General features: G+C 48.8%; 1 protein-coding gene across 1 annotated transcript in view; it reads left to right on the top strand.

Moving 5' to 3' along the window:
* SLC6A5 (solute carrier family 6 member 5) overlaps window positions 1–14,982 on the top strand; it is an 88,011-nt gene that overhangs the window by 47,829 nt on the left and 25,200 nt on the right. The window contains exons 7-10 of the mRNA XM_032488862.1: window positions 1,427–1,568; window positions 4,273–4,405; window positions 11,863–11,997; window positions 13,825–13,928. Coding sequence (XP_032344753.1) covers window positions 1,427–1,568; window positions 4,273–4,405; window positions 11,863–11,997; window positions 13,825–13,928 — 514 coding nt within the window. The remainder of the gene's footprint in view (window positions 1–1,426; window positions 1,569–4,272; window positions 4,406–11,862; window positions 11,998–13,824; window positions 13,929–14,982) is intronic.

The following is a 14,982-nucleotide window of genomic DNA, read 5'->3' as shown; positions in this document are numbered from 1 at the left end:
AACTAGATACACTATTATGAGGCTTGGACAGATAAAGGAGTTTGTCTAAGCTCTCAGGGCTAGAATTCCTGAACCCATACATAGTCTTACCCGCTTTACTGTTCCAGAGGGCATAAATTGGGAGTCCATGCACCAGATCTAGGCTGCATCTACTTTTTAATTTTTTTTTTTTTTGGTCCACTGTATTTAAAGACAATTTGGCCTTACTTCCAAGATTTTAAAATGGAGACATTTCATCCAAATATCCGGATCTTCTGCATCTTTTTATCAAAACACCTGGAAAAGCATGACACTGATTGGCTGGTACAGTTGTCCCTCAGTATGCACAGGATTGGTTCCAGGGGCCCCTGTGGATACCAAAATCTTTGGATGCTGAAGTCCCTTATATAAAATGGCATAGTTCAATGAAAACAGTATTCAGCCAAGCACCACTGAAATTTCAATCTGCAGTTGGTGAATCCTCAAATATAAAACACGTGGATACAGAGGGCGTACTGTATGCTCTGTTTTGCCACAGTCCTCACCACTCCTTTTTACCTTCCACTTTATACCTTTCTTATTTGTGTCACTAGCCTGGCTTCTGAAGGTATCTGAGTTTATGTTCCCTGCTCTCTGCTTCCCAGTAGAGTGGTTCAAAGCATGGTCATCAAAGAGAGAGGGACTGTTCGCTTCCTGGTTCTGCTGTGTGACCCTGGCAAGCAAACCACACTTCTCTGTGCCTGGTTTCTTTATCTGTAATACAGAGATAATAATAATGCCTGCCTCACGGAGGTGATGTGAGGCTCAAATTGGTTCATGCATTAAAGCACTTAAAACAGCACAGGGTAAGTGACTAGTGAGTGTTAGTTATTGTTGTTATTGTTACTTCTCATTCCTTTATAAGATAATATCCTTTGGCATTAATCCTGGTGGGCTCTTTATCGAAAGTGTCTGTCAGGCTGTCAGAGAGACATTGTAATATGGTCAGAAGGACTTCAGTTTCTGCCTCATTTAAAATGAGGCACCTCGCAGGTTTTATCAGACTTAATAATGGATAAAGTGTCCAGCATGGTGCCTGACACACGAAGACTCACCTGGTCGGTTCCCTGTCCCCATCCCAGCCTGGGTCAGGTTTCTCACCCTCAGCACTATGGACACTATGGACAAAAAAAAAAAAAAAAGTGAAAAAAAGAAAAACAAGTGCTTGCCATGTAGAGATGCTCCCTCATTACTGGGCATTGCTGGGGATACTGGGGGCTCTGGGATGAATAACATACAATTCTGAAGTTCATTTGCATCAAGGTTTGCGCCATTAATGCCTTTCCAAAGTTACTCTTCAATATTTGGCAAATGTTTTTGGCTTTTGTTTTTCAGTTGCTAGAAAGATACAGGTGTCTGTTTTCTGTACAGATTTCGCTGTGTTTTCATTCCGTCCTCTTCTAAACAGATTCCTGTGTGATCAATGACCATCCCAAAATACAGATCAAGAACTCAACTTTCTGCATGACTGCCTATCCCAACCTGACGATGGTTAACGTCACCAGCCAGGCCAATAAGACATTTGTCAGTGGGAGTGAAGAGTATTTCAAGTAAGATTTTTTTTTTTAACTTTCTAAGAGAAACCCAGTGAATTAGTGTCTATCCAGTTTGTAGACTAGAGGTATGGGTGGCCCGAGGGATGGGTGGCCTCCCTCTGCACACTCCCTACCTGCTCAAGTGATCAGGGAGAAAGATTTTTTTTTCCTCTGGTTTGGCTTCTGAGAGCAGACTGCTGTGTCCTTTGGTCCCAGAGAGGAGAGGTGGCTGATTGCTGGTGGGGACAGAATTGGTGCTTGCTGCTCTAATTCATGATGTTGACGACAAAAGCATTGCAAAACCTTCATCCACTCTGATCTAAGTAGACCTTCGTTAACTAGGTTTTTTTTTTTTTGGTCTGCATTTGTGAAGGGAAGAGAGGCAAAAAGTAAGAAAACAAGTCATAGTAAATGATGTAGTTTAAAGAAATAATTCTTTCTTTCTCTCTTTCTCTTTTAAAACAGTTGTGTCTTAGTTTTGTATTTTCTACATCCATTTTGCTAGGCATTGAGGAGTGAGGTTCAGGGATACTAGGAAATCCTCAGCAACCATGGGAAGATCAATAACATTCATGGAGCAAAAAAAGAAAAAAAAACAAAAAGAAGAAAAAAAGAAACAAACAAACCAAAAAAGAAAAGATATTCATGGTATTATTTAGTAAGGGAAGTAAATGTAGACAGACGTCAACAGAGGGTAAAGAAAGAACGTTCTCTAGTTAAGCCTTAGGTTGGGGGCTGTAAACTCAAATGGGCTCAGGGGCTTGGCAGGGAGGTAAACGATAGAGAATGGTGGGGACTGTGGCAAACTGGAGGGGATGTCTGACCCATGTAGGGGAGGTGCCAGTGCTCAGCTCCAACCAGTCCCTGTTTTGTGGGAGCGTGGGCCGGTGCTACCAGAGCTTCCATTTTATAAGAAAAGTTGGAAATAGGTATGAATTTTGGGGTGTCTCTCCCACTTTAAATGTTAGCAAACTAATTCAGATGAAACACTGGGGTCAAATAAAATGCATTTATCCATACACCCTTCATTTGTGGCCTTCACTGAGATAACAGGCAGTGTTACTACTCTCCCCACTAGTTCTCCCAAGTGCCGTTAGCTCCTCTTCCAAATTTTCTCCCCTCCATGGACTCAGAGGGTACACGGTTGTTTGCTGTAGAACAAAAGGGGGAGTTAGGCTGAATGACGAGATGATCCCCTTTGAAGAAGACATAGGAACAGTGAGGGTGGGCCTCCATTCGCCCTGAGCACTGAGAAAGGAGTCTGACCTGCTGGTGGAGGAAATCTGAGCATGGAATCCACGTGTCAGGTGGACTGTAAAGCGACTGGCAAGTCTGCCTTTGGTGGCTTTACTAACCCTCTGGGACCAATCTCACTTTCCAAGAGGGGGTGTTATCAGGAGCGTCTTGGGGCCCGTCTGAGGTCTCTCACTGGATCACCGAGTAGTTGACGTGGCCGAGGTGCCGTGGAATTGGGGACCAGACGGTTTGCCCGTGGTGGGGTGGGGACATGGGTGGAGGCTCTCCATTGCTTGGGAATGATGGTCCCTAAGATTTGGGATCCCAGGCCAGTTCCACCCCTGGTCACTTCTGCTCACCTCTTGAGCCCAGGGTGCCCCTGAGGTTCAGACTGAAAGGGGCTCTGTTCCTACAGAGTGGGGCCACCTCTGTTCTTGTGCGCTGCAAAATGGCCTCTCACAGCTGCTCGCTAGCTGGCCGGAGGGCACGTTGCCAGCTAGACCAGGAGGGGTGCTGCCTCCTTCGCCTCCCTCAGCAGGTCAGGACACTTGGCCATCACTTCTGCAGTCCTGCAGAGTCTGGATTCTGGCTGGCCCTTGGTTCCAGTCACACAAAGACATCCTTTCATCCAGGCTGCGTGACTTGATTGTTGCACAGTTGACAGATTGTCCAGTCTGTTGTCCTGACTCACAGTCCCTGCAGCTGCCTCCTGTCCCCAGGAATGAGGCTGCCTGCCCGCCCCTCCCTGGCCAGGGATGTGGGGGTCGCCAGGCAGGCCGGGACTGCAGCACACACACCGGGGCCAACTCCAGATGAATGCCAGCCCCTGTCTGCAGCGGGTGGTCTGCTTTAGAATATAACCCCTTGAGTAAGGCTCAGCCAGCCCCTCTTTTACATTTTAACCAACCTCAGCCCTGGAACACGCGCATCACAACTTGAACTAGAATGCACATCAGCGTTTTTAGCCATTTACCAATTGTACTGCTGTTTTAAATTTAAAGCTGTACAAATACGATTGGAATACATTCTCATAAAAGAGTAGAACAATACAGAAAACACACACAAATCGCCCTGGACAGTTGAGAGTTTCTGTTAGTGGTGTATAAAGACATCAATCTCGTGATGCCCATTGTGGGGGCTGCACCAGGACCCCCGACACTGTTGGGTTTCTTGCCTGGCTCCTGGGGCAGCTCCAGGTGGCTGTGGAGCTGGCAGTCTGGGTCAGAGCCTGCCCAAGGCCACAAGTGGTCTCCCAGCACATAATTAAAAGCAAGGGAAATTCAGTTGGTCTCACTGCAAACAGGGGTGGGCAGGAGCCCAGATCAGCAAATCCCTCACAACCTGATCTGATCAGCTCCCTGATGGGGAGGGTGGAGGATGCTGGGGTTTTGTTCAAGGTTCCTGGCTCTGCTGGAAGATAAAGCCTGCAGGCTGTTAGCTCCTCCTCCTCCTCCTGACCACCCTGCCCTCTTTCAACTCTTAGGTACTTCGTGCTGAAGATTTCTGCAGGGATTGAATATCCTGGAGAGATCAGGTGGCCACTAGCCTTCTGCCTCTTCCTGGCTTGGGTGATTGTGTACGCATCCCTGGCGAAAGGAATCAAGACTTCAGGAAAAGTAAGAACTTGTTTTTACCTGAGAGAAAGCTCTGGGACAGCCAGGGCTGGTTGTATCGTGGGGCAGCCAAAGAGCACTGGAGAGAGAGTCCGGAGATGTGGGTGTGATTCTGATTCGGGCCCTGAGGAGCTGTGGAGCCTTGGGCAAGGGACTGCACTCCTGTCTGTAAAATGGGATAATAACACTTTTCCCAGGTGGTTTTAAGGATTAAATGGGAGATGTTCTCAGGGCTTCTGATGGATGGTGGGGGCCCTGAGGTGAGTTTCCTTCCTTTCCAGTCGGGGCCCCTTCGTTCAGCAGGCGGGGCTCCCTGATACGATTCAGTCTCTCTCCTAGCTCTAGAACTGGTGCTGCTGGCTTTTTGCTTCTTGGTCTGGCTGCCAGCTCAGTCATCGCTCCTCCCAAGAAGCTGGGAACAGATCAAAATTCGGATGTGGATTCCTTCTTCTTACTCCCAGCTACCCTGTTTTCTGCCTTTCCAGCCCTTTTTCGAACTCCGAGCCCAACCCTCTCCACCCTCCATGCCCTCCAGCACTAAAGGGTGATAGTCCTCCAGTGGGCTTTGGGTCGAGCAGATGCTCGGCCCCTCTTGCTGGGCAGTGGCTTGGCTGGCCCTTCGGAGATGGTGAAACTCCCGCCCTGAGCTCAGTTCCGAGGCGTGGAAGGCAAGGAGGCCTCAGGACACACTGCACCTTGTGGTGAGGGTCACGGTGTGTTCCCTCGACTTCCTGCTGCTTTAGAAAACCCCCATTAAACAGTGGACCAATCACTTGGATGGTAACCAATAGTATTTAATCATCCTAAGAGTCATTTGCACGTTTCAGAATAAAAAGTAAAATGTCTTGAAGGCTCAAGGAATGAGAATGGGATGGTGGACTCTGAGACCACAGGTTGTGGAGTTTGACTCGGGTCAGTTGCCCAGGCCAGGACTTACCTGTGGTCACAGGTACAAACAACCGGAAGGATCAGGCCTTAAGGGGGCGAGGGTCTGTCTCACCTCCCCGGCCTGCCTCCCGCCCCCACCAGGCACCCAGACCCGGCAGCCATCAGCCCCAGAGAGCAGTCTTTCTCCTCCCCGAGCACGTAACGTGCTCGCAAGGGCTTTTGATAACGACTCTTTCAGGGGCCCTCCAAGTAGTCTGGACCCACAGGGACTTGCATGGTGGATTCTAGCAGGTTGGTCAGGGTCACCTGAGCCAGGTGACACACTTAAATCACAGCAGGTGCGGAGAAGAGAGCCAGACAGGGGGTGAGGAGACTGGGTTCTAGCCCCCAGGCCTGCCAGTGATGTTTTCTAAGTAGGGACATCTCCACGTGGGCCGTGAAACTTGGCTGAGCTTCCAATTTGCTCTTAGTTTTATTTTATTTTATTTTATTTTATTTATTTCTTTTCTTTTCTTTTCTTTTCTTTTCTTTTCTTTTCTTTTCTTTTCTTTATTTATTTTTTGCCTGTAAATGGAAAGCAGACTTTTTTTATCTTAACTATTTCAAGAGCCCTCGGTTTTCTTGTTTCTAAAAGTGAAGGCAGTTGGACTGGGTGATGTCTAGGACCCTCCAGCTCTAACATTGTTCTGCCAAACACTTGCTGGGGGAGCTGGGGGCCCTTTTCCTCTCTGACATCAGTCTCCCCCTCTGTAAAATGGGAGCCAGGGTTGCGTGACCCCTGCGGACCCCACTGGCTCTGAATGAGTGTTATGAGACTGGATGGGTTGTTTTTCTAGGGAAATGTTAATGTGACCCTTACAGTAACACCCATGAGTCTTGAGATTTCCTGGACCTTCTTCATCTTCCATGACTTAGAACTCAGCTTGGAGTGGGAGTAAAGGACCAGCCAGGCAATTACTTAGCAAGAGTGACCAAGTATTTGCTCAGCCAAACTCGAACTGGCAGGACCATCACTTATAGCTTGAGATGGAGACAGGACAAGGTCAGCCATAATCAAAGTGGGATAGGCTAGAATGTATGACTGGCAGGAGAAGAGGTGAGAGGTGAGGAGGGGAGAACAGCAGCCCCATTGGTGCCATGAGGAAGCATGGCCTGGTGGCTTGAGTCAGACCCATCTGAGTTCAAATGCCATCTTCATCACTTTCCCGTGGTGTTACTCTGACAAGTTGTTTAACCATTGGAACCTCGGTGTCCTCATCTGTGAAAAAAAGGATAACGGTAGCTACCCTGCAGGTCTGTCATAAGACGAAATGGCAGAATGCATATGCGATCCCTCGCATCTTGTCAGTTCTGAATTAACATTAGCTCATTTCCTTTTTGTGATAATGACTGACTGATGTATTAAGTGGGGGTGGTGCCATGCTGACATCTCAGTGAAAGCGGTGGTTCTGGTGGGGAAATGGGAAGAGAAAGGGAACTTTGTGGAACCTCCCATGGGCCAGGCACTGGGCTGACTGCTTTGCCTGCATTAGTGCCTTCAATTTGCCCAACAGCCTGCTGGGAAAGTGCATTTCATCCTGTTTTATAGCTAGAGAAACTGAGGCACATCAAGGTAGAGTCAACTGCCTGAAGTTACACAGATTTTAAGTGGCAGCTGTGGGATTGAATCCAGGTCTGTCTCCCTTTAAAGCCTAGACTCTCTCTACTGCATGACATCCTCTCACGAGGAGGGGCTGTTAGGAATAGATGGAAATGCAGAATTCTGGAGTCCTCATTTGCATCTTGTGGGGAATAAAAACTCCCCCTTCTGTGAATCAGGACCTCCTACCCCACCTACTGTCCTCAGCTGTCATTGCCGGCTGGGCAAGTCCCAGGATGCACCTGGGCCTCATATTCCGCACCTATGAATTCAAAGGTTAAAATAAATATTTTCTAAGATCCCTCTTCGCTTTCTTAGTCTGTGAATTTGGGGGGATGGCGTTAGAATTGGTTCTTGGCACTGCTTTAGAATTTAACCCTTGGTGCTAGATTTTATGGGCTCTCTGGAATGGAGCTTCTTTGTGTAGCCCTGAGCAAGTTAAGCTTTTCTTTGAGGTCTGCTAACTTATCTTTCTGCTTCATTGAGAAAGGTTTCCAACAAGGAATCAATGATTAATTTTTTTTAAATGAGGAAGGCCACCAGAAATAATGCACCCCAGTTTATTGTCCTGTCCCGGGTTGTGCAGACACTAATCAGGGAGCTTTGTTTGGAGGTACGGCTGAAGCTCCTCACAACAGGCGTCTTTGTGATTGAAGTTCCACGGAGACTGTCATTTCAAAGCAACAGAGAGGTCCTTCTCTGGCAGCAAGATCAGCTCAGTTCCTCTTGCTCAGGGCCCTGGGAGACGGGAGTGGCCAGCTGCTTCCTGTGAGATCTCAGTCTCCCTTTGAGCAGCTAGAATTCCAGAGGCTGGGGTGGCCAGCGGGCAGCCCGAAGGTCAAATGCAGCCCCTCTGACCTCGGGGGCTGCTCTGCCTGAGAGTTCTGGCAACAGCACAGAGCTAGCCTAATTAGCTAGTGCAGGCTGGGGGAGGTGGGCGGACCGGCCTTACCACCTGTTTCGGGCTCCCGTTGTGAGGACGATGCTGCCAGGTGTCAGGCCAGCAGGCTCAGATCAACTAGTCTTTGTCAGTTCTGCCAAGTGTAATTCATTACTGTTCAAGTTTAATTCCTCTGACAGTACATCCCAAAACAGGTGCATTCTGAAGCCCCAAGACATATCAGATCTGTGATAAAACCTCCGTGTACACCTGACTCACATTGGAGGCATCCCCAGGATTTAGAAAGGAAACTGTGTGCCCTTTCATTTCACAGCAGTCACCATGACAGAGTGAATGCATCATTCCACACACCAGGGGTTGGACCTGGTGGGGCAAGCAAGTGCCTGGGGTGTGCAATTTAAGGTGGTGCTCACTCTCAGTTCCTGCAAGTGCAGGGTTGACCCCTGAGAGCGAGCGCCTCCTTAAATCGTGCATCATGGGTGTTCACTTGTCTCACCCTCCTCCTGGGCCATCTCACACATTTCTGATCACAGTGGCCCAAAGAGTGGCATTACAGGTAAGGAAAGAAGCTTTGGAGTTAGAAAGCTTCAAGGTGAGATCTTGGCTCCAGCCAGGAGACCTTAAATGAGATGCGTAACCTGAATCTCAGTTTCCTCCTCTGCAAAATGGGATTACAAAGAGCTGGTCCATAGAGGGGGCTCCAGAAATGGTCAGGTCTGAACGGTCTCCCACAGTCAGATGGGGACAGCGTCTAAGCCAGTTAGACAGGGGCCAGTCTTGGGGTCTTCTTCCTGCCAGCCCTGTGATCGAGATCATCTTCTCTCCCTTGCTTCCAGCCTCACCTCCCGCCAGCCCCACGTGTCAGGAGGTGAAAAGGATATTTCTTCATTGTCTCCCTGCCCTTACTGTCTTGGTGGGGTGGGGAGGTCAGACCGGTCAGGGCCCTGCCTGGCCCATGTAGCGTTCCTCTCCCTGGCCCTGTCCGCCAGCTGGGAGGACAGCCCGGGTCATCCCGCGGTGGGTGATTTTCTCCTGAGATGTCCAATGCCTTTGGGTCTCGTAATGTCTGTGCAGGGACGGGTCTCACTTAAGGGGAAGGAGAGAAGCAGGTTTGGGGGGGGTAGGAGGGAGCAGGCACCCTGTAATTCAGGGCAAGGGTCAGGGGTGGAGGAGGGGGGAGATCGCTATCCTGTGGGGCAAGGAGGAGGTCCCCTGGTCAGTGGTGGTAGGTAGCAGTGCAGAGAAAGGAGACCAGCCCATCCCTGGTCAGTAGAAGGAAGAGTTTGACCTTGACAAGTAATTGTGTTTGGAGGAAGAAAGAAGTCATCTTTTCCTGACCTGCAGCCTGTCCCATTTCTGCTGATGGCAACTCCACCCATCAGCTGCTGAGGCCGGAAGCTTTAGGGACACCCTTGACTCTGTTCTCTCTCTCTTTCTCCCACATTAAATCGGTCAGGGAGTTCTGTTGGCTCTTCCTGTACAGTAGATCCAGTGTCTGACCATTTCTCCCAGCTCCCCGAAACACCCCAGATGGAGCCATCACTGTCCCTTGCCTGGGTTGCGGCCGTGACCTCCGGACTCCTGCCCCTGCGGTATCCTCTCAACCTAGCAACCTCTTGGTGGTTAAAGTGTTAGATGGGGTCACTCCTCTGCCCAGATCCCTGTGGGAGCTCCCATCCCCTCCCCGCCCAAGGCTCCACGAGGCTCCCATATCTGCACCCCGCCCCCACCCCTCTGACTTCCTCTCCCGTGGGTGCTGCCTGCCCAGCCACCCTGGCCACCTTGCTTTCCTAGAATCTAGGCACACTCCCTTCTTAGGGCCTTTAGTTCTGTGGTCTCCTCTTTCTGGAATATTCTCCCAGGTATCCAGTTGGCTCACTCTCACTTCCTTCAAGTCCTGGCCAACTTCTCCACGAGGTCTTTCCTGTCCACCCATTTGAATATGGCCATGTTCCTCGCATCCTCCCCATCATGTCTCACCCCCCCTTAACCCTCCCTGTGTTCTCCTTTTCCCAGTGCACTCATCACTTTCCAGAATGCTACAAATAATATTATGGTGGCTACTGGTTGTCTGTGTCCCTAACTAGAATGTCAGGTATTCAAGGGCAGAGGTCTTTATCTTCTTTACCTATAAACTTCAAATGCTTCGAACTGTGCCTGGCACATATGAGATGCTCTAAAAATCTGTGTACATATGTATGCATGTATGTGTATTTATTTGACCCTGAGAGTTATATCTTAATCTCACCCCTAAGTTTCCCCCAGCTGTGTACATCCTGGGATCAGTTCTCATCCCCTGAAAATCCCAGTGCCTGCCAGCTGCTGCCAGACTGGACCCCCTTCCAGGTCCTGGAGTCTGTGCAGCTAAGTATGTGGCAGGGGCTGTGTCTCCCTCCCGGGGGCCGGTGTTCCCAGTGCCCCAGGATGGAAGACTGCGGGCAGGAGTGGAGGGGCTCTGAACCGACAGCACTCACCGGCTGTCTCTGCCTGCCCCTGCCTGCTCCGTGGACCAGAGAGCGGTTCCTGGGCTGGAATGGGAGTGGCCTGTGAGCTGAGGGTTATCTGGGTTTTTAAATTTAGGACTGATGAGTTGTGGGCAAGACTGAAGGGGGACTTCCCAGTCCCACTTGGTATAGATTGTCCCACTGTGCTCCTCCAGTAGCCCCCTGAGGGGTATATGCCATTGTTACTGCCACTTGGCGGGTGTGGACACTGAGACGCAGTGAGGTTAAGTCACTTTTCAAGGTGGCCCAGCTTGTAAGCGATGGACCCGGGATTTGAACTTGGGCGCCTGGGACTGCAGAGCCCGAGCTCTCATGGTCTGCTCTTCTCTTGTCTGCTGAATCCTGGTCCCAAGCCCTTCCTTCATCTTGAGGTTTGATTTGACTGGTCAGGAAGGAAAGTGCCTCCCACTCATCTCCATCTAACCACAGCCCCCGAGTTCTGCTGATGTTGTTTCCCAAATGTTTCTTGGCTGTGGTCCTTTCCTCCTGTCCAGAACCCAGGAGCATCCTTTGGCTGGGACTCAGGGCCTCCACAACGTGGGCCCCTCCCTTGTCTCCAGTGCCCCCTCCCTGTTAGCCTCAACTGTACGCTGTGCTCCTAGTGAGTTTGGGGGCCCCCTGCCCCTGCCTTGTCCCCCTTCTTCCCTCACCTTCCTGACTCTGCTCATCTCCTTTAAGTTGCACTTGGCCTGTAAGATCCAGCTTATGCATCATCTCTGTGCATCTTTTCGGAAACTCCTGGGATGAATCCAATGCCCTCCCCTGGACTTCACAGTGTCCTGTGTGGAAAGAACTGCTTAGCCCATTATTCAGACATTGTCTCTGGGTCTCCGAGGTCATGAGAACCTTCATCTCTTTGTATCTAATGCCTGGCAGAGTGCCCAGTCCATAGAAGGTCCTCGATACATGCTTGTTGAATTTAACTGCACTTAATGACCATCTATTACAAATCAGGTACTGTGCTTGGGGCCCTTTTAATCCTCACAATTATTTTTCTTTAAGAAAGGTGCTATTATCCCCAGTTTCCAGCTGCAGAAACTGAGATTCAGAGAGTTTCTCCAAGGTCTTACAGCTACTCAGTGCCAAAGGTACGATTTCATTTAAACGTAAATGTATGTAATTCTAAGGCCATGGTTCTTTCATGTCACTAGGCTGCCTGACTTAGGATGTGTGTATAAACAAGGTTGGAAATCTTAAGCTAAAAGAATGAAACTCTAATGGTGGAATCTGGGGCCTCAGACAGAGAACGGGCCAGGAATCAAGGAGGAAGGAGGCACGGAGCCTTTCTCCTTCGGTCCTTGGGGAGTTGTCCACTTACACTCTGCAGGCTGACTCACCCCACAGCCTTGCGTGTCCCCCTCGGGACTTTATTTCTGGCTCTCCCTGACTCACCTTTGATCCCAGTGCCCTCCCTGTATCCCCGGTCCTGACAGAGATTGGAGGAAACTACCTTGATGTCCTCACCATGAGACACTTGTGTCCATCGTGTGGGTCTGCTCATTCCTGCCCCCTGTCGGTGGTTTTCCAGGTGGTGTACTTCACGGCCACGTTCCCGTACGTAGTGCTGGTGATCCTCCTCGTCCGGGGAGTCACCCTGCCCGGAGCTGGCGCTGGGATCTGGTACTTCATCACACCTGAGTGGGAGAAGCTCACGGATGCCACGGTGGGCTTCTGATTTCACTTCTGATACACCCGTGGGGGACCGGCACACAGGGATGGGTCCTGCTCTGGGGCGCTGTTTAGCAGAAGGGGTCAGACCCCCTCCCACGGGGTATCTCACTATTTGCCTTTACCAGGTCCTGATCATCTTGGAATGTTAGGCTCTCAGGAAGTCTTTAATGAAAAGTGGGCAGCTGGGGGGTTTTAGATTCCTGGAATAGTTGTCCTATATCTGGGGTTGCAGTGGAGGCTGAAAATGAAGAATGAAATTCCCTTAATAGCTTTGGCCACCTCGAGCTGCTTGTTGCTAATTATAGTGCATTGGAAATGGAGTTTTGCTGGTTAGAAAATAGCAGCACACAGGCAAAGCACAAGCCATTGTAATTTAAGGGGCCTCAACATTTGAACACTTCTGATACACCCACGCAGAGCCAGCACGCACTTATCTTTTCTCTTTGCATATTCCGCACAGGCCTATTTGACTCTAAAATTCCCAACCCAAAAAAACTCCAAATGAGGGGATGATTATTTAATAAGAAGTGAGTTTTCTTATAAATCAATTATACTTCCATATATATAAAGAAATGAATTTTCTCACCTTAAAAAAAAAATCTGCTTTACCAGAGTATGTTAAGAACACATAGCTAGGATTGAGTTTGACGGCACAGAATGGAAAACCTTCAGATAATGGCAGCATAAACAAGATAAAAGCTCATTTCACTTGTAGGCACTAAAGCAGCCCAATGGCAGATTGTCAAGCACTGGTTGAATGGCTCCATAGTGTCCCAGGCTCCTGTCTTTCTACCCCACCTTCCTCAGTGAACAGCTACCATAAGGCTGCCAGAGCTCCAGCCATCATATCAGCATTCCACGTAGCATCAAAGAGTGAGGGGAAGGGACAGAGATAGGCATCCTCCCTCTTTGAAAGAGGAGAAAACCCAGAAGTTCCACATAAAACTTGATTTTCCCATCATTGGCCAGAAACTAAGTCATGTGACCATCCCCTCTCATCTGCCCCTCCCCTTGATGCTGGGAGGTGGTCATTTGTCTGGACATAAGGTTGCCTTTAAATAAAACCACAGCTCTGTTTTTAAGAAGTGTGGGAGAATGGAGGTTGGGGTGGACACAGACTTTGCCAGCACACACTTAAACTTTCTCTTTGCATATTTAAAGCATAATTTAAAAACTAGATTTAATTTATAAAACTTATAAGAGGTCCATCATCAAATCCTGTAAATCTCTAGCTCAAAGTCTTTAGTAGCCTTCTGAAGTTTTATGAGGATAATTAAGAGAAATCACCAAAGAGCACCAAGAGGTGTTGTCAGCCATGTTCAAGAAGGAGGTGGCACTATAAAATCCACAGTGCTGTGGCACAGAGCTTGCTTTACTTAAATTAGGGGCTACAGAATTTCAGATTTCCAGTAAATTGTTGTAATCAGTAGGAGTGTTCATTTCAAAAGGTTTTTATTGTGTACCTGTGAATATTTTTGCTGTTGCAAATTGGTTTTTTGAGAGTGTTCCCAGCTAAAGAAAGGGCTCTTCTCTTCTGTGTAGTTCTACATGGTAGGACATGCGAGCCGGAAATGTGTTGCTTGTTGAGCTCGTCCCCTTTGATCAGAATGGAGTTAGAGCCTCCCAGGTGTCTGCTGCCTTTATGGCTTCTAGATAAATGATGTATGTTTCTCATTTATGTTGGCGCCAAAGTCATCTTGTCCTGAGTGCCTCCCCCCACCCCCCCGGGAAATGGTGTGGCTTTGGGCACGGGAGACTTCCCCTCCTCCGGGCCAGCCTCCTTCAGTGACCTTGAATCTTCCCTTCTTTTGCATCCCAGGTATGGAAAGATGCTGCCACTCAGATTTTCTTCTCTTTATCTGCTGCCTGGGGAGGCCTGATCACTCTCTCTTCTTACAACAAATTCCACAACAACTGCTACAGGTACGTGGAGGCATGTCAAGTCCTGGAGGTGGCTGGGGAGTGGGATCAGGGCCCAGGGACAGAACAATGGACTGGGTTATCAGATGCCTGAGGCCACATCCTCACATTTCACTTGATGCAGAACCAGAGAGCAGCCTCTGGCACAGGGGAAATCCCCTGCCAAGGCCTAGCGGCTGGCTTCAGGTGGTCTGGACCCCAACTTGCATCCTGACTCTGACACATGCGGTGGAATTGAGTCTCTCCGGAGGTGCTGTGCAGCTGGCTGTGTCCCGGGATAGTCATTTGTGAGGTATCTAGTCCATGGATTCAGTTGTAGGGTGGTCACTGATGAAGTTTGGTCATTTGGTCACTCAACAAACACTTTTCTAATGACTTCTATAAGAAAGGCAGTATGGTACAGTGGAAAGAGCACCTTGATGATGGCTGTGTTAATTGATTTGATGGTGGGACTCCTGTTCCAATGCATATGTGTGTCACATTATCATGTTGTAGACTTTAAATATGTTAAAATATATTACAGTTTTGTCAGTTATACCCAAAGTTTTGCAAACGTTAAGTCCCCCTCTACAGATCTATGAAACAGAACATCAGGAGGTGGGGTGGGCCCAGGAATCTACACATCCAGACAGGACCCTCAGGTCATTCTGATCCTTGGGGTGACATTTGGATAGTGTGATGGTAGGAGGCTCTGGAACCCCATAGACCAGAGACAGCCTGGACAGCTCCTGGAGGAGGGGGCATCTGGAAGTTCAATACATCTGCTGCAAGCAATAAGAAAATGAGGTTCATTCTCCTGAGGAGCTGATTAAAAAAAGAAAGAAAGACAGAACCTTGGAGACAGACAGACATGAATTTGAATTATGATTTCACCATTTTCCAAGGTATTTCACTTCTCTGAACCTCTGTTTTCTCATCTATAAACTGCAGATTATAATATTTTGTTGAAGGGTAAGAGATGATATATGCAAAACTCTCATGGCAATATTTTGCACATAGTAGGTGCTTGACAAACAGCAGTTGCCATTCTTCTTTTTAATCATGTGTGAGATATTCT

This window comes from Camelus ferus, chromosome 10 (genome assembly GCF_009834535.1).
Source record: "Camelus ferus isolate YT-003-E chromosome 10, BCGSAC_Cfer_1.0, whole genome shotgun sequence".
Taxonomy (NCBI): domain Eukaryota; kingdom Metazoa; phylum Chordata; class Mammalia; order Artiodactyla; family Camelidae; genus Camelus; species Camelus ferus.
The sequence above is the reverse complement of the archived record's forward strand: the minus strand, read 5'-3'. Positions and strand labels throughout refer to the sequence as shown.